General features: G+C 44.2%; 1 protein-coding gene across 1 annotated transcript in view; it reads right to left on the reverse strand.

Moving 5' to 3' along the window:
- The window catches only part of LOC144492777 (docking protein 4-like), a 471,703-nt gene that overhangs the window by 48,600 nt on the left and 402,240 nt on the right, over positions 1–20,863 (reverse strand). The window contains exons 5-6 of the mRNA XM_078211195.1: positions 12,403–12,592; positions 11,921–12,059 (exon numbers count right to left, since the gene is read on the reverse strand). Coding sequence (XP_078067321.1) covers positions 11,921–12,059; positions 12,403–12,592 — 329 coding nt within the window. The remainder of the gene's footprint in view (positions 1–11,920; positions 12,060–12,402; positions 12,593–20,863) is intronic.

Here is a 20,863-nt window from a genome sequence, read left to right on the forward strand (position 1 = left end):
AGATAATTGAACTTAAAGACAGTGGGTGTTGAGGAACTGATGCTTTCTTTCAGGTGATGCATTTGGTTAGTTTAAATAGGGAGTGCCCTGTGAAAATGGCTCTTTTAGTGGCCAAAGGTTTCCTGGGTGTGGAAGAGGTCACTCAGAGTGGTTTACAAAAGGTGGTTAAAACAAAACTTTTAGCTTTGGCAAATAACCTGAAGTTGACTTTGCCTGAATGGGTGAGGAAGGTGGAGATAATTTTAAAGATAGCTCAGCATTTGAAATTGCCAGAAATGCAGTCTAAAGCATTGGAATTGGCTAAAATTCAAGTACAAATGAAACAGATGCAACAAGAAAAATAATTGAAACAGTTGCAACAAGGAAAGGAAATGAGACAATTTGAATTAGAAGAAAAAGAAAGAGTGAAGGCAATTGCAGTGGAAAAGGAAAGAGAGAAGAGCACTGGCAGAACAAAAGGAAAAATAATAAAAGAGACCTTTTGAATTTTGGGAATTGAAAATAAAACTTCAATTTAAAATGGTGGAAGAGCAAAAGGTTAAAGTTGAGAGATTATCATAGAATCCCTACAGTGCAGAAGGAGGCCATTTGGTCCATCGAGTCTGCACTGACCACAATCCCACCCAGTCCCTATTCCCGTAACCCCACATATATCCCCCTGACACTAGAGTCAATTCAGCATTGCCAATCAACCTAATCTGCATGCACATCTTTGGACTGTGGAAGGAAACCGGAGCACCCAGAGGAAACCCACACAGACACAGGGAGAATGTGCAAACTCCACACAGACAGTCACCCGAGGCTGGAATTGAACCTGGATCCCTGGCATTGTGAGGCAGCAGTGCTAACCACTGCGCCACCGTGCAGCAGAAATAGCAGATGATTTTGAATTTCTTCATATATCAATGTTTGGTTTTTGACATCAAATTCAATCTGTGAGAAATAGAAACTGGGAAAAGAGAAATCCTCGGGTGGTCAAGACAAAAGAGACCTCTGATTTTATTTATTGTTGTCATGTATAAGCATACAGTGAAAAGTATTGTTTCTTGCGCGCTATACAGACAAAGCATACCGTTCAGAGAGAAGGAAAGGAGAGAGTGCAGAATGTAGTGTTATAGTCATAGCTCGGGTGTAGAGAAAGATCAACTTAATGCAAGGTAAGTCCATTCAAAAGTCTGATGGGAGCAGGGAAGAAGCTGTTTTAGAGTCGGTTGGTATGTGACCTCAGACTTTTGTATCATTCGAGATAGTAAGGATAGTTGGCCTCAAATTAAAATTTGAAATATGAGGGTGGAAAAGAAATAAGAAACAAAGAACAGTACAGCACAGGAACAGGTCCTTCGGCCCTCCAAGACTGCGTCGATCACATTGTCCCATCTGGACCAACCGCTTATATCCCTCTATTCCCTGTCTGTTCATGTGTCTATCCAGATAAGTCTTAAATGTTGCCAACGTATCTGCCTCAACCACCTCACTTGGCAGTGCATTCCAGGCCCCCAGCACCTTCTGTGTAAAAAAACCTCCCCCACACATCTCCACTTTGCCTTTCTCCCCTTACCTTGAACTTGTGCCCCCTTGTAATTGTCATTTCTGCCCTGGGAAAAAGCTTCCAACTGTTCACCATATCTATACCCTCACAATTTTATAAACTTCTATCAGGTCACCCCCTCAGCCTCCATCTTTTCGGGGGAACAATCCCAGTTTATTCAATCTCTCCTCACAGCTAATACCCTCCATGCCAGGCAACATCCTGGTAAACCTTTTCTGTACTCTCTCCAAAGCCTCCACATCTTCTGGTAATGTGGTGACCAGAATTGGACACAGTATTCCAAATGTGGCCTAACCAACGTTTTATACAACTGTAACATAATTTGTCAACTTTTATACTCGATGCCCTGCCTGATGAAAGCAAGCATGCCGTATGCTTTCTTTCCACCTGTGCTGCCACTTTTAAGGATCTGTGGATCTGCATGCCCAGATCTCTCTGTGTGTCTATGCTCCTGATGGTTCTGCCATTTATTTTATAGCTCCCACTTGAATTGGATCTACCAAAATGCATCACCTCACATTTGTCCGGATTAAGTTCCATCTGCAATTTCTCCGCCCAATTTTCCAGCCGATCTATATCCTGCTGTATTCTCCAATAGTCTTTATCACCATCCGCAATTCCAGCCATCTTAGAATCATCCGCAAACTTGCTAATCAGACCAGCTACGTTATCTTCCAAGTCATTTACAAATATTACAAACAGCAGGGGTCCCAGCACTGATCCCTGCAGAACACCACTAGTTACAGACCTCCATTCAGAAAAACACCCTTCCACCGCTACCCTCTGTCTTCTATGGCCAAGCCAGTTCTGAATCCACCTAGCTAGTTCACCCCTGATCCCGTGAGATTTAATCTTTTGCACCAGCCTGCCATGAGGGACCTTGTCAAATGCCTCACTAAAGTCCATGTAGACAACATCCACAGCCCTTCCCTCGTCAATCATTTTTGTCACCTCCGCAAAAAACTCAAATTAGTGAGACATGACCTCCCTTGTACTAAACCATGTCGCTAACAAGATCATTCAGTTCTAAATGTGTATAGATCCTATCCCTAAGAATCTTCTCCAACAATCCCGCTATCACTGACATCAAGCTCATTGGCTTATAATTATGCGGGTTATCCTTGCTACCCTTCTTAAATAATGGGACAACATTGGCTATCTTCCAATCCTCTGGGACTCACCAGTGAACAACGAGGAAACAAAGATCCTTAGATGTTTTCATTGTAATAAAGTTGGACACACCAAGTCGTAGTGTTGGTGGCTTAAAAGTATTGGGAAGACAGATGTAGCAAAACAGGATAAGCCAGTGGGGTTTGTTAAATTGATAAAGGAAATCAGGGTTGAAGCTAAAGATGTACAACAGAATGTACAGCCTGTTCAGAGGTTGGTGGATAAGCAAGTGCCAGAATTCGTTGAAGATTTTATTTGTGTGGATAAGGTTTACCCGTGTATCAGGAGGAGTAGGTAAGGAAGTTAAGATGTACAAGATCAGTCAATCTTTAATGGTGAGAGTTTAGGAGATACGTAGTTTGGAAGGAGTATTGCCAGAAAAGGTGTAAATATTTGAAATTAATGATGAAAAGTAGCATATATAAGATGGGGTTTGAGAGTCCAGTGAAAAATGGTTGTAGGAATAACAGAAAAAAATTATATTATTTATCTTATCTAACAAAATAGCTGGATCACAGGTGGGAGTGATGCCTACTGTAGTTGAAATGCCAGTGGAAAATCAAACAATTGAAGAATTGCAGGAAGCATATCTTGGGATGTTTTCTGACTGTGTGGTAACAAGGTCACAAATCTATAGGGTTGAGACAGGAGGAGGAAAAAAATCAGAGTAAAGATAAGGAGGCTGAGGTACAGTTATCAGAAACAATCTTTGACCAGATGGTTGATAAAGAACAAGAATGGGTGGAGGATAAAGCGGATGTCTTTAGCTCAGGAAAGTTGGCAGAATTACTATCACCAGATGTTGAGATAAAGCAGTTGTGACAAAAAGCATACACAGAAGAAGAAGTGTTATTACATTTGAAATAATGACTTAATGAGCAAGTGGAAACCTTTACATATTCAGTTGGATGACAAACGTGAAGAATGTCTGTGTGAGTTTCCTACGGGTGCTCCAGTTTCCTTCCACAATCCAAAGATGTGCAGATTAGGTGGACTGGCCATGCTAAATTGACCCTCAGTGTCAGGGAGACTAGGGTAAATATGTGGGGTTACCAGAATAGGGCCTGGGTGGGATTGTTGTTGGTGCAGGCTTGATGAGCCAAAAGGTCTCTTCCTACACTGTAGGGATTCTATTCTATGATTGTAAGTGATGGTGAGTGGTGGGTTATAGAAAGGAGGCTTTGTGGGTGGAGCATTAAGTTCCAATAGGAGGTCATTTGGGAGTAAGGAAAACTCAAGCGAAAATACAAAAACACTCTTATTGGCCTGGACTGCATAAAGATGTGGTTGAATTTTGCCATACATCTCACATATCAGGTAACAGGAAAACCTCAAGTGGTAATCAAACCAGCACATTTAATACCCATTCAGTATTTGAGGAACCACTTACGAAGGTCCTAATTGATTGCATGGGACCCCTGCCTAAAACAAAAAGTGAGAATCAGTATTGGCTGACCATAATGGAGGTTTCTACTAGATTTACGGAGGCTATTCCATTTTGTAATATTACAGTTAAGAGGATTGTAGAGGAGTTACTTAATTTTTTTACCAGATATGGACGGCTGACAGAAATACAATCAGATGAAGGATTAAATTTTATGTCAAAGTTATTCAGGAAAATTATGGATGGCTTAGGAGTAAAGCAATTTAAATCAACTGCATTACTGCGTACCATCAAGAATCGCAGGGAGCATTAGAGTGATGGCATCAAACTTTAAAGACCATGTTGAGGGCCTATGGTCAGGGTTAACCAGAGGATAATCACTTATAAGTGATAGACAGCATGGTTTTCTGAAGGGGAGGTCGTGACTTGATCGAGTTTTTCGAGGAAGTGATGAAGATGATAGATGAGGGAAAGGCAGTGGATGTTGTATACATGGACTTCAGTAAAGCCTTTGACAAGGTACCTCATGGTAGACTGGTACGAAAGGCGAAGTCACATGGGATCAGAGTAGAGTGACAAGATGGATACAGAACTAGTTTGGCCATAGAAGACAGTAGAGCGGTGTTTTTTTGAATGGAAGGCTGTGACTTGTGGTGTTGCACAGGGATCAGTTCCGGGACCTTTGTTGTTCATAGTATATATAAATGATTTGGAGGAAAATGTAGCTGGTCCAGATTACTCTGAATTTGATATTCCCCAAATTGGATTGGACAATGAGGAAGTATTCCAAAATTGGGGTAAATTACTAAGCCTTCAGGAGGAAAATCAAAATGACCTGAAAGAGTTATTAAAATCACACAGAGCTATATGGGAATTGCTAATGTAGTTATGCATGATGCAGATGTAGGGAATGCTGTTCCTATTGGGTAACATCTGTATAGACTTAATCCACTCAAGTTGGCACATGTTCAGAAGGAGAAGTCAATGTTTGCTCAGTCTCGATCAAACTTTATGAAGGACGGGTGGATAATTACAAATCTCAGATAATGAAGACACAGTTAGAGGCAGAAGAGTGCAATGTGAAACTGGTGAAGGCAGAGAAGGAGAACAAGTTACTGAAAGATGATTGTGAATCAGGAAAGTGAGCAGGTGGAGAAACATGCAGGAAAAGTTGACTGCAGGATTGTCAACAGTAGATCATCTATGAGAAGAAAAATGTAGATCAATCATATGTGATCTCAAGATGGAGATTAAGGAGCGGAAGCATTTTACTACCGCAGACAGAAGAAAAGGACAACAATGTTTCAAGTCTAGATGACTTGTCATTAGGGCAGCTCTGACGAAGGGTCATCTAGACTCAACGTTGGTTCTATTCTCTCCCCACAGATGCTGTCAGACCTGCTGAGATTTTCCAGCATTTTCTGTTTTTGTTTCAGATTCCAACATCTGCAGTATTTTGCTTTTATATTGAAACAGAAAGATATACTTTTACTTCCACTATTCAAGATTGTTCAATTTACCTTATCGATGTAGCTTCCTGGGTGAGAAGAATAATATTTAAGAAGGCTTTCTAACTATTTCAGAATTGGGGATTGTGTTGTAATTGAAAACCCACTAGTGAAAACAAGGATGCAGAAAAAACAGAAAATCATAGAATCATACAATGCAGAAGAGGCCCTTCGGTCCATCAAGTCTGCACCAACATACGAGAAAGACCTGAACTCCCACCTAATCCCAGCTACCAGCATTTGGCCCATAGCCTTGAACGTTATGACATACCAAGTGTTCATCCAGGTATTTTTTAAAGGATACAAGGTAACCAACCTCTACCACCAGGCAGCGCATTCCAGACCGTCACGACCCTCTGGGTAAAAAAGCTTTTCTTCGCATCCCCACTAAACCTCCTGCCCCTCACCTAAGTCCCCTTGTGGCTCATCTTTCAACTAAGGGGAACAGCTGCTCTTTATCCATTCTGTCCATGTCCTTCTTAATCTTGTACACCTCGATTAGGTCACCCCTCAGTCTTCTCTGCTCCAACGAAAACAACCCAAGCTTATGCAACCACTCTTCATAACTTAAATGTTCCATCCTAGGAACCATCCTGGTGAATCTCCTCTGCACCTCCTCCAGTGCAATCACATCCTTCCTATAATGTGGCAATGAGGACTGCACACAGTACTCTAGCTGTGGCCTCACCAAAGTTCTATACAATTCCAACATGACTTCCCTGCTTTTGTAATCTATGCCTCGATTGATAAAGGCAAATGTCCCATATGCCTTTTTCACCACCCTACTAACATGCCCTTCCGCTTTCAGAGATCTGTGGACAAACATGCCAAAGTCCTTTTGTTCCACAGAACTTCCTAGTGTCTGCCATTCATTGAATCTTTCCTTGTCAAATAACTCCTTCCAAAGTGCATCACCTCACACTTTTCAGGGTTAAATTCCATCTGCCACTTATCTGCCCATTTGACCATTCTGTCTATATCTTCTTGTAGCCCAGGACACTCAGCCTCACTGTCCTAACCTGAAGCTAAAGATTGGAGGCCCTGGAAAGAATTTTGAGTGTACCATTTCACAACAGAAGGCGGAGTTGGTCTACCTGACAGAGAAACTAAGGCCAGTTAAAAAGACAGGGAAAAAATGACCCTTCTGGATGGCCCTCTACACACGCATGTGGAGTTGAGATCGTGTACTGAGTGACAAAGACTGTCAGCAGCTCAAACTTCTGAAAAATATTATTTTGGTTCGACACTTTGGGACTCTGAAAATCGAAAGAATTCGTTGGCTTAGCGAAGAAAAGCAAATCCAAAGTGGTTTGTGCAGTTTGCAATCAATGTAAAGTTTTACCCTTCGGATCCTGCCCAACTCTCTGAGGACATCACCAGGATTAATTTACAATGGAACTGGGCTCGGAATGAAAGCAGGATCAATAACAGATGGAGACGTCTGAAAAGAAAGAGGAAGCAGCTAAACTACAGCAGCATGCCAAGCAAAGCAGGAAGAGAGAATCTGATTGCAGATGTTTTGTAACAACTTTGATGAAAGAAAGATGGAAATGTTCAACATTGGAAAAGAAAGACACTGGACTATACTACTGTTTTAACTTTGCATGTTTAGATGTAAAAACAATATATCTTATAGAGTGCTAATAGTGTGAAAATTGGGTTTTGAAAAATGAAGCCACCTTTTCATATTGTTGGTTCATTTTTTAAGGGGGGGAAGTGTGATGATACTGTGCTATGAATATATTTTACGTTTAAGGGGGAATGTTTTAAGATGCTGTGTTTTGTTACAAGCAGTCGGTTTTTTAAGGAAGGGGCTCTGGTAATAATAGATCCATTTGGTGGTTATTTTCCAATATTCTTTGGACTCTGTAATAGTTCCTACAGATTGGAGGATAGCTAATATAAGCCCACAATTCAAAAAGGGAGGTAGAGAGAAAACAAAGAACTATAGACCAGTGAGTCTAACGTCAGTATTGGGCAAGTCTATTATTAAGGATTTCATAATTTGGCATTTGGAAGGCAGTGGTATAATTAGACAAAGTCAGCATGGATTTACAAAAGGGAAACAATTGACGAAACAATTGGAATTCTTTGAGGATGTAACTAATAGAGTTGACTGAAGAGAACCAGTGGATGTTCTCTGGTTGGGGCGGCATGGTAGCACAGTGGTTAGCACTGCTGCTTCACAGCTCCAGGGACCTGGGTTCGATTCCCGGCTCGGGTCACTGTCTGTGTGGAGTTTGCACATTCTCCTTGTGTCTGCGTGGGTTTCCTCCGGGTGCTCCGGTTTCCTCCCACAGTCCAAAGATGTGCGGGTTAGGTTGATTGGCCATGCTAAAATTGCCCCTTAGTGTCTTGGGATGCGTAGATTAGAGGGATTAGCGAGTAAAATATGTAGGGATATAGGGGTAGGTCCTGGGTGGGATTGTGGGTCGGTGCAGACTCGATGGGCCGAATGGCCTCTTTCTGTACTGTAGGGTTTCTATGATTCTATGTTGTTTATAACAGACTGCTATGTAAAGTTAAAGCACATGGGATTACAGGTAATGTCTTGAGATGGATAGAAAGCTGGTTAGCAGATAGGAAGCAAAGAGTTGGCATACCAAAAGAGAAAATGCTGGAAAATCTCAGCAGGTCTGGCAGCATCTGTAAGAAGAGAAAAGAGCTGACAATTCAAGTCCAGACGTCCCTTTGTCAAAGCTGGACTCGAAACGTCAGCTCTTTTCTCTCCTTACCGATGCTGCCAGACCTGCTAAGATTTTCCAGCATTTAGAACTGAGGTGAGGTGAAATTTCTTCACCCAGAGGGTGATGAATGTGTGCAATTCACTGCCACAAAAGGTAGTTGAGGCCAACACGTCTGATTTCAAGAAAAAATTAGATTTAGCTCTTTGGGCTAAAGTGATCAAAGGATTAGGGGGAAATGGGGGATCAGGATATTGAATTTGATGAACAGCCATGATCAAAATGATTGGCAGAGCAGACTGGAAGGGCCAAATGGCCTACTCCTGCTTCGAGTTTTCATGTTTCTGTGATGGAAAAAGTTTCAAGTCCATTAATGATTGTCACAAGTAGGCTTACATTAACACTGCTATGAAGTTAGTGTGAAAATAGGATAAGTAGGATAATAGGGAAAGTAGGATAAAGTACTCATTTTATCTATTTAAGTGTTTATTTAGCAGAAGGTTTACTGAGTTATTGTTTACCAAAGAAAAGACCATTGGGTTGTTTTTTGAGTAAAGTAGTGGAAGGCGAGTTAGGTATACAGGATTATATAGTCATGTAATGCTAGAAATGCAAAGAGCTACATTTGTAGCAGAGAAAAACAGATTTCTGGTAGCAGTTTATGGAGAGGACTGTTTAAAGATAGAAGCTTATAAACAGCTCTCTCTACAAAATCTCTCTGGAAGCTCCAAATCTGTTAACCTAAGTCAAAGAAAGTATGCCTGGAGTTACTATTTTTAAAGTGGAATTTAAGTCTATATGAGAAATATTGTTTCATTGGAACTGAATAGTGATTGGTTAGAAGTTAAGAGTTGTTTCTTTTCATGTTTTAAGATTGTTCAATGGTTAAGAGTTAAACTGTTTCATTTTATTAGTCTTATACTTAAACTGAAGAAAGTGTGTTTTGTTAAAAATATGCCTAATTAGTCATTGGAATCACTGCTGAGGTGAAGCATCCTTTCCTCACATTTATGCCAAAATTGAAAAATTGTTGGGGCCGAGTCTGGCTTCAAAATATACCTTGGGGTTTCTGATCTTGTACCTTAACATATGTCAGGTAAGCCCAAAGAACCATTGATTGCACATGAAGTTCTCTTGGTCCTTCATCCAAAATTTCATCTGAACTCTTTCACTTCCATTGCACTACTTTACCAAGTACTCCATTAGTGAACAATTGCACAATACATTAAGCACACCACTCATGCACACTTCAAGTTCTATTTCAGGTTATTTGATGCACCTAGAGAGATCATTATGAATAATGATCTGCAATTTATTGGATAGCCATTTCAGGATATGCACGAGAAGTGGAATATCAATCATACTTCTTCTTCTCCTCATTACCCTAGATCTAATTGCCCAGCTGAATGAATGATTCACAGGGTGAAATCCCCAATTCTCGATGTAGACAGACCAAACAAGATCTACATATTGCAATGTTCCCCTGAGAATTACACCTTTAAATATTAAGGCTCCATCCCAATAGAGTTCATGTTTGGCAGAGCAGTGCGCACCAATTTACCTACTCATATCCTTTCTATTCTCTCAGACCCAGACAGCAACGTTTAAAGCTACAAGAGAAGATGACCAACATGCATGGTCAAAATGCAGGTACAGAGTTGCCTTGTTTACAGTTGGGACAACAAGTTCAGATCCAGGATCCCATAGATGGTTTGTAGTAATCAGCTGAGGTGACAGGGATTGTTCAGAATCAAGGTCTTTTGAGGTCATTATACACAAAGGTGCAATGGTGGGGCATAACCATTCCAGCTCCTCCACCCCCATACAGCACTGTCGCAGCAAAGACAAGATCCCAAATGAAACCAGAAACACGACCAAGAATGACAATCCCACAGATCACTGTGAGCTATTAAAGAAACCTGCAGACATGGCTACCCTTACAAGATATTGTGTACCAGCAGATTACCTCTACACTTTACAGACTCATAGAGTCATCCGATATGATGTACTTATGTAATGGTAACTAAACATGAGCATGTATTGCAAATTGTATTACTTCTTTCAAAGGGATGAAGGTATCTTTAAAAAGACAGATATTATAATATACCTTTAAGGGATAGTAGCATGAGATCACGAGTAGGAAAATGTGTCTTACTTTCAGTTTTGCTTTTGAGTGGTGCACAGATGCACACAGCTTTGCTGTTGATGTCTTCTAGCATTTTACCAATGTACATCTCTTCTCATGTGCCTAGTCTAAATAAACAAACCCACAACAAGTTTATCCAATCCCTTATTAGTGATTGATGCCTTTATATCATTATAAAAAAACAACAGGCTGTACTTGTACCAGGAAAACAGAAAGTTGGTACACAGGAACAGCAAACAATTTGATAGGCAAATGGAATGTTGGTTATTATTGCAAGGGGATTGGAGTATATGAATAAAGGAGTTTTGCTACAATTGTATAGGGTTACAATTGTATAGGCCACACCTTGAAAACTGTGTGCAGTTTTGGTTTCCATATTTAAGGAAGGTTCTATTTGCCTTGGTGCAACAAGACTCACGAGATTGGTTCCTGGGATAAGAGGGTTGTCCTGTGAAGAAGGATAATGTAGATTAGGTTTTTACTCTTTGGAGTTCAGAAGAATGTAAGGTTATATGATTGAAATGGGTCAAATACTGAGAGGGCTTGAAAGGATACTTGCTTTGAGGTGAACTCACCGTTAGGGAGTCTAAAACACCGTGTCACAGTGCCTCAGGAGAAGGGGTTGATCATTTAGGACTAAGATGAGGAGAAATTTTGTCACTGAGGTTTGAGAATCTTTGGAATTCTCTACTTCAAAGGGTTTTGGATGTTCAGTCATTGAGTATGTTTAAGGTTGGGATAGACAGATTTAAGGGCATCAATGGATTTGGGGACTGGACAGAAAAGTGATGTTGATATTAAAGATCTTATTAAATGGCGGAGCTTGCTTCAGAAGTTGTTTGGTTTGCTCCTGCTTTAATTTCTTTGTCCATATAAAGGTCAGTGAGTACACTTGCTCAATTCCTTTTGACCCTTTTCTCCTGTTGTATGTGGATGTGATGGATTAACAGATCCAGGGAAGCAGGATCTACAGCTTCATTTTCTTATCTTCATCTGTTCTGAAGGGACATTGGGGAGTGGGATATTAAAGGAAATGGTGGGGGGGAGGGGTGTTAGTGTAGTCATGCCAACACCTTCCAAACCCCTGACGTATACCATCTAGAAGGACAAGGGCAGCAAATGCATGAGAATACCACTTCAAAGAATGCAACTTCCATCCAAGTCACTCACCATCCTGAATTGGAAATATATTACAGTTCCTTCACTCATTGGTTCAAAATCCTGTAGCACCCTCCCTAACAGCACTGTGAGTACCCACACCAGAGGGACTGCAGCGGTTCAACAGGCAGCTCACCATCTTTTCAATGGACAACTACTGATAGGAAACAAATGCTGGCCTAGCCAGCGCCATCCACATCTTGAGACTAGGTGGGTAGGATTAGACTGGGAGAGTTATGTAGTGAGAAACACTGGTCTATTTATGTTTTGGAACATTCCCCGACCCTGCTCCCCTCTATTTGAGAGAGAACTGGTACTGACTCTCATATTCTTCTCTATGTCCAGGATGTTATGTCTGTGTTGCTCTGCGATAGACAGAGTTGCTGCATGCACTCGTTGGTAAATTTCTTCTCCTTCTCGTGTCTGGAATGTGAACAATCCTTCACCCGTGTCACACAAACTGAAAACACAAAATCACCATTCAGTCAGAGAGAGCTGCAAACACATGATGCTCTCTCTCTAATCAAAGGAAGAAACACTGATATTTATGCAGATACTCCCCTCCCTTCCTCCATCCCTCCCCACCTCCATAATTTCACCCTCACCACACCCCCTCCACTCCCCACCATCTGCCTTCACGCTAGCACCTCATCATTCCCTCTCCCCATCCTCTCACCCCTACCACCGCATTCCCTCTCCCCTCACCCCCACCCTCCCATTCCCCCTCCCCACACCCTCCCATTTTCTCTCCCCACCCCTCCGTTTTCTGATCAGCACCCCTCTCCTCGATAGGGTCTCCATACCGTCCAGTCTCGAAGGTGAAGCGAGTGCTGTCACGCCCATATCTCCGCAGTGAGCATAGAGGCCAGGTGATGAGCTTATTGCGTGTGTTGTGAATATCCCAGAGGTAGATGTTCTCATGGGTGATCTGCATCATACACTCACCATAAATTTCCAGGTTAGAGGAGGGGATCAGGTAAACATTGAATCGCTCTGTCAGAGAGATGAGGGAGACACAGTTCAGGCCGACGTATCGGACATCCCAACAGCACAACAACATTTACACTGAGACTAACAGAAGTTCTAATTCTAATCCAAACGCGGTCGGTTCCGGAAGACTTTACAAAGTGAAAAAAATGACATAGTCTTAAGAGTCATACAGCGCAGAAAACGACCCATCGAATCTGCGCCGACAATAGCTATCACTAAAGGCACACTAATCCCATTTTCTTTCACTTGTTCCACATCAGTGAATGTTATAATATTTCATTTGCTCATCTGAATATTTTCTTTTAACAATTGTAAGGTTTCTGGCCTCTAATACCTTGATGTGGAGATGCCGGCGTTGGACTGGGGTAAACACAGTAAGAGTTTTAACAACACCAGGTTAAAGTCCTACAGATATATTTGGTAGCAAATGCCATTAGTTTTCAGAGCGCTGCTCCTTCGTCAGGCAGATTTCCACTCCATCTGATGAAATGTATCCTCGGATTCTTTGGGAGGCAAGGGATGAGATAGCAGAGCCTTTGGCATTGATCTTTGCGTCCTCACTGTCCACGGGGATGGTGCCAGAAGACTGGAGAATGGCGAATGTTGTTCCTCTGTTTAAGAAAGGGAATAGAAATGACCCTGGTAATTATAGACCAGTTAGTCTTACTTCGGTGGTTGGTAAATTGATGGAAAAGGTCCTTAGAGATGGGATTTACGACCATTTAGAAAGATGCGGATTAATCCGGGATAGTCAGCACGGATTCGTGAAGGGCAAGTTGTGCCTCACAAATTTGATAGAATTTTTTGAGGACGTAACTAAGTGTGTTGATGAAGGTAGGGCAGTTGATGTCATATACATGGATTAGTAAGGCCTTTGATAAGGTCCCCCATGGTCGGCTTATGATGAAAGTGAGGAGGTGTGGGATAGAGGGAAAGTTGGCCGATTGGATAGGTAACTGGCTGTCTGATCGAAGACAGAGGGTGGTGGTGGATGGAAAATTTTTGGATTGGAGGCAGGTTGCTAGCGGAGTGCCACAGGGATCAGTGCTTGGTCCTCTGCTCTTTGTGATTTTTATTAATGACTTAGAGGAGGGGGCTGAAGGGTGGATCAGTAAATTTGCTGATGACACCAAGATTGGTGGAGTAGTGGATGAGGTGGAGGGCTGTTGTAGGCTGCAAAGAGACATAGATAGGATGCAAAGCTGGGCTGAAAAATGGCAAATGGAGTTTAACCCTGATAAATGTGAGGTGATTCATTATGGTAGGACTAATTTAAATGTGGATTACAGGGTCAAAGGTAGGGTTCTGAAGACTGTGGAGGAACAGAGAGATCTTGGGGTTCATATCCACAGATCTCTAAAGGTTGCCACTCAAGTGGATAGAGCTGTTAAGAAGGCCTATAGTGTGTTAGCTTTTATTAACAGGGGGTTGGAGTTTAAGTGCCGTGGGGTTATGCTGCAACTGTGCAGGACCTTGGTGAGACCACATTTGGAATATTGTGTGCAGTTCTGGTCACCTCACTATAAGAAGGATGTGGAAGTGCTGGAAAGAGTGCAGAGGAGATTTACCAGGATGCTGCCTGGTTTGGAGGGTAGGTCTTATGAGGGAAGGTTGAGGGAGCTAGGGCTGTTCTGTCTGGAGCGGAGGAGGCTGAGGGGAGACTTAATAGAGGTTTATAAAATGATGAAGGGGATAGATAGAGTGAACGTTCAAAGACTATTTCCTCGGGTGGATGGAGCTATTACAAGGGGGCATAACTATAGGGTTCGTGGTGGGAGATACAGGAAGGCTATCAGAGGTAGGTTCTTTACGCAGAGAGTGGTTGGGGTGTGGAATGGACTGCCTGCAGTGATAGTGGAGTGAGACACTTTAGGAACATTTAAGCGGTTATTGGATAGGCACATGGAGCACACCAGGATGATAGGGAGTGGGATAGCTTGATCTTGGTTTCAGATAAAGCTCGGCACAACATCGTGAGCCGAAGGGCCTGTTCTGTGCTGTACTGTTCTATGTTCTATGTTCATCTGACGAAGAAGCAGCGCTCCGAAAGCTAATGGCATTTTCTACCAAATAAACCTGTTGGACTTTAACCTGGTGTTGTTAAAACTCTTATTCCAATACCTTGCCAGGCAGTGCATTCCAGATTTCCATCACCCTGAATGAAAGTTTTTTTTCTCAAATCCCCTATGAATCTCCTGCCCCTTACCCAACAACTATCGATTGACCCCCTCAAACAAAAGAAACAGCTGCTTCCTATTCACCCTCAGAACCTCATATAATCATGTCCCCCCTCAGCCTTCTCTGCTCTAAAAAAACATGTTGTGGTCACTATCGCTAAAAGGCCCACTGCCACATTGAACACTTGTCCAGTTTTATTCCCCTGAACCAGATCCATTGCACCATCCCTTGTTGGGCCTTCTACGTAATGATCCAAAAACTTCCCTGGATACATTTCAAAAAATCCATCCCCCCCACCTCTAAACACTTAACACTCTGACTATCCCAATTTATGTTGAGAAAGTTGAAATCCCCTAGTACAATCACTACTCTTCCATACCTCTGTGAACTGTCTATATATTTGCTCCTCCATTACACTCCCAATAATGTGGCTGCGCCCTTAATATTCTTAAATTCTACCCACAAAGCCTCATTTGAAGATGCTGCCAAGATATCATCTTTCCTTATTGCAGTAATTGACTCCTTAATTAAGAGCTACACCACCTCCATTTTTATATCCTCCTCTGTCTCGCCTAAAGATCCTAACCCCAGAATGTTGAGTTGCCAGTCCTGTCCTTCCCTCAACCATGTTTCTGTGATGGCAACAGTATCACACTTTCATGTGTCAATCCATGCTTTTAACTCATCATTCTTACCTATTACACTCCTAGCATTTAAGGAAAGACCATTCAGCTTTGCTGAACACTCAACATAGCTGAACTCACTCTGACTTGCTTCCTTTGCTGTAGCATGATGTGTCTCCATTTCACTACTATTCTGGGTCCCCTTCCCTAGCAAGACTAGTTTAAACTCCTCCTAACAAACCTACCCACAAGCATGTTGGCCCCAGTGTGGTTCAGATGCAGACTGTCCTGTTAGTACATGTCTCACATTCCCCAGATACGCTCCCAGTGATCCAGACATCTAAATCTCTCCTCTTGAGCCACACATTCAGACAGTTATAGAGGTTTACAGCATGGAATCAGGCCTTTCGGCCCAATTTGTCCATGCTGTCCTTTTTATTTTAGACCGTTAAGTTAGTCCCAATTGCCCACATTTGGCCCATATCCCTCGATAGCCATCTTACCCATGTAACTGTCTAAATGTTTTTAAAAAAAACAAAATTGTACCCGCCTCTACTGCTACCTCTGGCAGCTTGTTCCAGACACTCACCATCCTGTGTGTGAAAATTTGACCCTCTGGACCCTTTTGTATCTCTCCCCCCTTACCTTAAACCTATGCCCTCTAGTTTTAGACTCCCCTACCTTTGGGAAAAGATGTTGACTATCTAGCTGATCTATGCCCCTCATTATTTGATAGACCTCTATAAGATCATCCCTAAATCTCTTATGCTCCAGGGAAAAAACTCCCAGTCTATCCAGCCTCTCCTTATAACTCAAACCATCAAGTCCCGGTAGCATCCTAGTAAATCTTTTCTGCATTCTTTCTAGTTCAATAATATCCTTTCCAAAATAGGGTGACCAGAACTGTACACAGTGTTCTAAGTGTGCCTTACCAATGTCTTGTACAACTTCAACAAGACATTCCAACTCCTGTATTCAATGTTCTGACCGATGAAACCAAGCATGCTGAATGCCTTCTTCACCACCCTGTCCACCTGTGACTCCACTTTCAAGGAGCTATGAACTTGTACCCCTAAATCTTTGTTCTATAACTCTCCCCAACAGCCTACCATTAACTGAGTAGATCGTGCCATGGTTCGATCTACCAAAATGCATCAGCTCGCAATTATCTAAATTAAACTCCATCTGTCTTTCGTCAGCCCACTGGTCCAATTGATTGAGATCCTGTTGCAATCCAAGATAACCTTCTTCGCTGTCCACTTTACCACCAATTCATCTGTCCTATTCTCCTAATTCTATGCTCGCCAGTATGTGGCACCAGGAGTAATCTAGAGATTACAACCACTGAGGTCCTGCTTTTTCACCTACTGCCTAGCTCCCTGAATTCTTGATGCAAGACATCATTTCTTGCTTTATCTATATCGTTGGTACCAACAAATACCACAACCTTCAACTCATCACCCTCCCCTTTCAGGATGTCCTGCAGCCGTTCAACGACATCCCTGACACTGGCACCAAGGAGGTAGCACACCATCTTGGAGTCACGTCATTGACTGTAGAAATGCCTAGCTGCTCCCCTGAAAAAAGAATTTCCTATCACGATTGGTCTTTCTTTATTCTTCCTCCCCATCCTCTGCACAGTCAGGCTGCTGGTGGTGCCAGAAGCGTGGCACTGACTGCACTTCTCTGAGGTACCAGAGCACGCATCAGCTTCCAAAATTGAATACTGGTAAAGGTAGCAAAACCATCATCCATTTTGTGCACAATACGATCGCAAAAACACCAATCTGGTAATACTCAAATAGTCTGTCACACCTCTCCCGCACTCTGACAAACAGCTCTCCCTCTCTCGGCCAAACACACTCACATCTCACTCACACTGACAAACACAATCAGAGCGCTCGGTCTATCTCTGCCAAATACACTCACAGCGCTCTCTCTTTGTCAAACACACTCGTCGCTCTCTCTCGCTCACTCTGCCAAACACACTCACAGCTCTATCTCTCCCTCTGACAAACACATTCACAGCTCTCTCTCTTGGTCTCTCTGCCAAACACATTCACAGCTCTCTCTCCATCTGACAAAAACAGCTCTCTCCCTCTCTCAGACAAAACAATCACAGCTCTCTCTCACTTTGACAAACACACTCACAGCACTCTCTCTCTCTGCCAAACACACTCACACCTCTCTCTGTGCCATACACACTCACAGCTCTCCCTCTCTCTGTCTGCCACACTCACATCTTGCTCACTCTGACACAGTCACAGCTCTCTCTCTGCCAAACACATTCTCAGCTCTCTCTCTCTCACTCTGACAAACATCCTCACACCACTCTCTCTCTCTCTCAAGCACACTCACACCACTCTCTCTTTCTTCCAAACACATTCACACCTCTCTTTCTGCCAAACACACTCACAGCTCTCTCGCTCTTTGAAAAATGCCGTAGCAAAGTGGCGCAGCGAAAGCATGCTGGACCCATAACCCAGAGGTTGAAGTATCGAAACCATCCTCTGCTATTCCTATGGGGCGGCACGGTGGCACAGTGGTTATCACTGCTGCCTCACAGCGCCAGGGACCAGGGTTCGATTCCCAGCTCGGGTCATTGTCTGTGTGGAGTCTGCATGTTCTCCCCGTGTCTGCGTGGGTTTCCTCTGGGTGCTCCTGTTTCCTCCCACAGTCTGAAAGACGTGCTGGTTAGGTGCATTGACCCGAACAGGCGCCGGACTGTGGCGACTAGGGGAATTTCACAGTAACTTCATTGTAGTGTTAATGTGAGCCTTACGTGTGACTAATAAACTTTTAAAAACACGCTCACAGCTCTCTCCCTCTCTCTGAAAAACACGCTCACAGCTCTCTCTCTCTGGGCCAAAAACATACACATCTCGCTCATGCTGGCAAACACAATCACAGCGCCCTCTCTCTGCCAAACACATTCATCACTCTCTCTCGTTCACTCTGCCAAACACACACTCAGCACTCTCTCTCCCACTCTGCCAAACACACACTCAGCACTCTCTCTCCCACTCTGCCAAACACACACTCAGCACTCTCTCTCCCACTCTGCCAAACATACTCACAGCTCTCTCACTGACAAACACAAAGCTCTCTCTCTCTCTCTCTCTGCCAAACACACTCACAGCTCTCTCTCAACCAAACTGTGGTAAACCACTGTTAAGCTTATTTATCGCCTGTGTGTGTGTGACATGCCTGGACATGCCCCTACCGGCCCGGTCCAGGTATAAAGGTGACTGCTCCCCACCCCCCTGCCTCAGTCTCTGGACCAGTTCATCAGCATGGGTGTGCTCCAAGTCTTTTGCGAATAAAAGCCTATTTGTTCTTGCATACAAACTAGTCTTTGCTTGATTGATAGTGCATCAATTTTATTCACAAAAAGTTTTGGGATGGAGCAGATACTAAAACCTGATAGATTAGAATTGGATCCTCAAGCCGTAGGAGCCTCTAACAGCTTCGATCACTGGCTGCGATGTTTCGAAACTTTCCTCACTGCCTCCGCCTCCGTCGTCCGGACCGAAACCGACAAGCTACACATGCTCCACGCCCGGGTAAGCGATCAAGTATTCTCGATGATTAGAGACACTGAAACTTACAAGGATGCGATCGAACTTTTAAAAGGCCAGTACAACAAACAGTCTAATGTAATCTACGCCAGACATCTTCTGGCTACTCGCAGACAACAGCCAGGAGAATCGGGTGACCAATTCCTGCGTGCGTTGCGAGCACTTGGCAGGGCCTGCAACTGCAAGGCCGTAACAGCCGCCCAAAACACTGAGGACTTAATCAGAGATGCCTGTGTCACGGGTATCAGGTCAAACTATATCCGACAACGACTGCTGGAACAGGGTGGGCTGGACCTACAAAAGACTGTGCGCTTGCCCACTCGTGAGAGGTGGCCTTCCGTAATCTCGAGGCCTACACCCCCGACCATGGGGGCGCATCGTGGACGCCGCAGTCGCCACCACCTCTGTACTCGGGAGGGCCACAGGCCTACCCCACACCACGTCCCACCAGTGACCCTACCGCTGCGGCAGTCTCTGGAGGCCCGAAGTGCTACTTCTGCGGCCTGGGGAAGCACCCCCGACAATGCTGCCCGGCGAAGGATGCGATCTGCTCCGGGTGTGGAAAGAAGGGCCATTACGCGAAGGTATGCAGGGTGAAATCGACCTCCAAGCCCAGTAGCGCCACGTGCGACCTGCGGGGGCCGCCATCTTGGGCGCCGGTAGCCACGTGTGAGCCGTGCGGGCCGCCATCTTGGATGCCATCAGCCGCGTCGCAAAATCCAATGGTGGCTTCGGTTACGTTGGGCCAATCCAGGCCTCACCAACTCGCCAGGTCCATGATGGACATCGAGGTAAACGGTCGCACTACAAACTGTTTATTTGACTGGGAGTACGGAGAGCTTTATTCACCCGAACACAGTGAGTCGCTGCGCCCTTTCAGTGAAGCAAACAATCTCCATGGCTTCAAAGTCCCACTCGGTGGATGTCCTCGGGTACTGCGTGGTGACCCTGACTGTACGGGGCACAGTGTACAAAAAACGTCAGGCTCCTCGTGCTGCCACAACTCTGCGCTGCCGTACTCCTGGGGCTAGATTTCCTGTGTCACCTTAAGAGTGTCACCATGGAGTATAATGGGCCTTTTCCCCCGCTCTCTGTTTGCAATCAGCAGTTCTTGGATCACCCACCGTGCACCACCTGCAGCCTCTCGACCCTTAAAGTCGCCCCTCCCTCACTGTTTGAAAATCTCACCTCCGACTGCAAGCCCATTGCCACCAAGAGCAGATGGTACAGTGCTGGAGACAGGACTTTTATCAGGTCCGAAGTACAACGGCTCCTAGGGGAGGGGATCACCGAGGCCAGTACCAGCCCCTGGAGAGCCCAAGTAGCAGTTGTTAAGACTGGGGAGAAACATCGCATGGTCATTGACTACAGTCAGACCATTAACCGCTACACGCAGCTGGACGCTTACCCCCTTCCCTGCATATCTGACATGGTTAATCAGATCGCACAATATCGGGTGTTCTCCACCATCAACTTAAAATCTGCATACCACCAGCTCCCTATCCGCCCAGAAGACCGCCAATATACAGCCTTCGAGGCGGATGGCCGCCTCTATCATTTCCTTAGGGTTTCCTTTGGCGTCACCAACGGGGTCTCGGTTCTCCAGCGTGAGATGGACCGAATGGTAGACCAGAACGGGCTGCGGGCCACCTTCCCGTACCTGGATAACATCACCATCTGCGGCCATGATCAGCAGGATCACGGCGCCAACCTCCACAAATTCCTCCACACCGCCATTCTCCTAACTCTGACCTATAATAAGGAGAAGTGCGTATTCCGCACATGCCGCCTCGCCATCCTTGGTTGTGTTGTGGAAAACGGGGTCATCGGTCCCGATCCCGACCGCATGCGTCCACTCCTGGAACTTCCCCTCCCCACCAGCCTCAAAGCACTGA

Source organism: Mustelus asterias, chromosome 4 (genome assembly GCF_964213995.1).
Source record: "Mustelus asterias chromosome 4, sMusAst1.hap1.1, whole genome shotgun sequence".
Taxonomy (NCBI): Eukaryota; Metazoa; Chordata; class Chondrichthyes; order Carcharhiniformes; family Triakidae; genus Mustelus; species Mustelus asterias.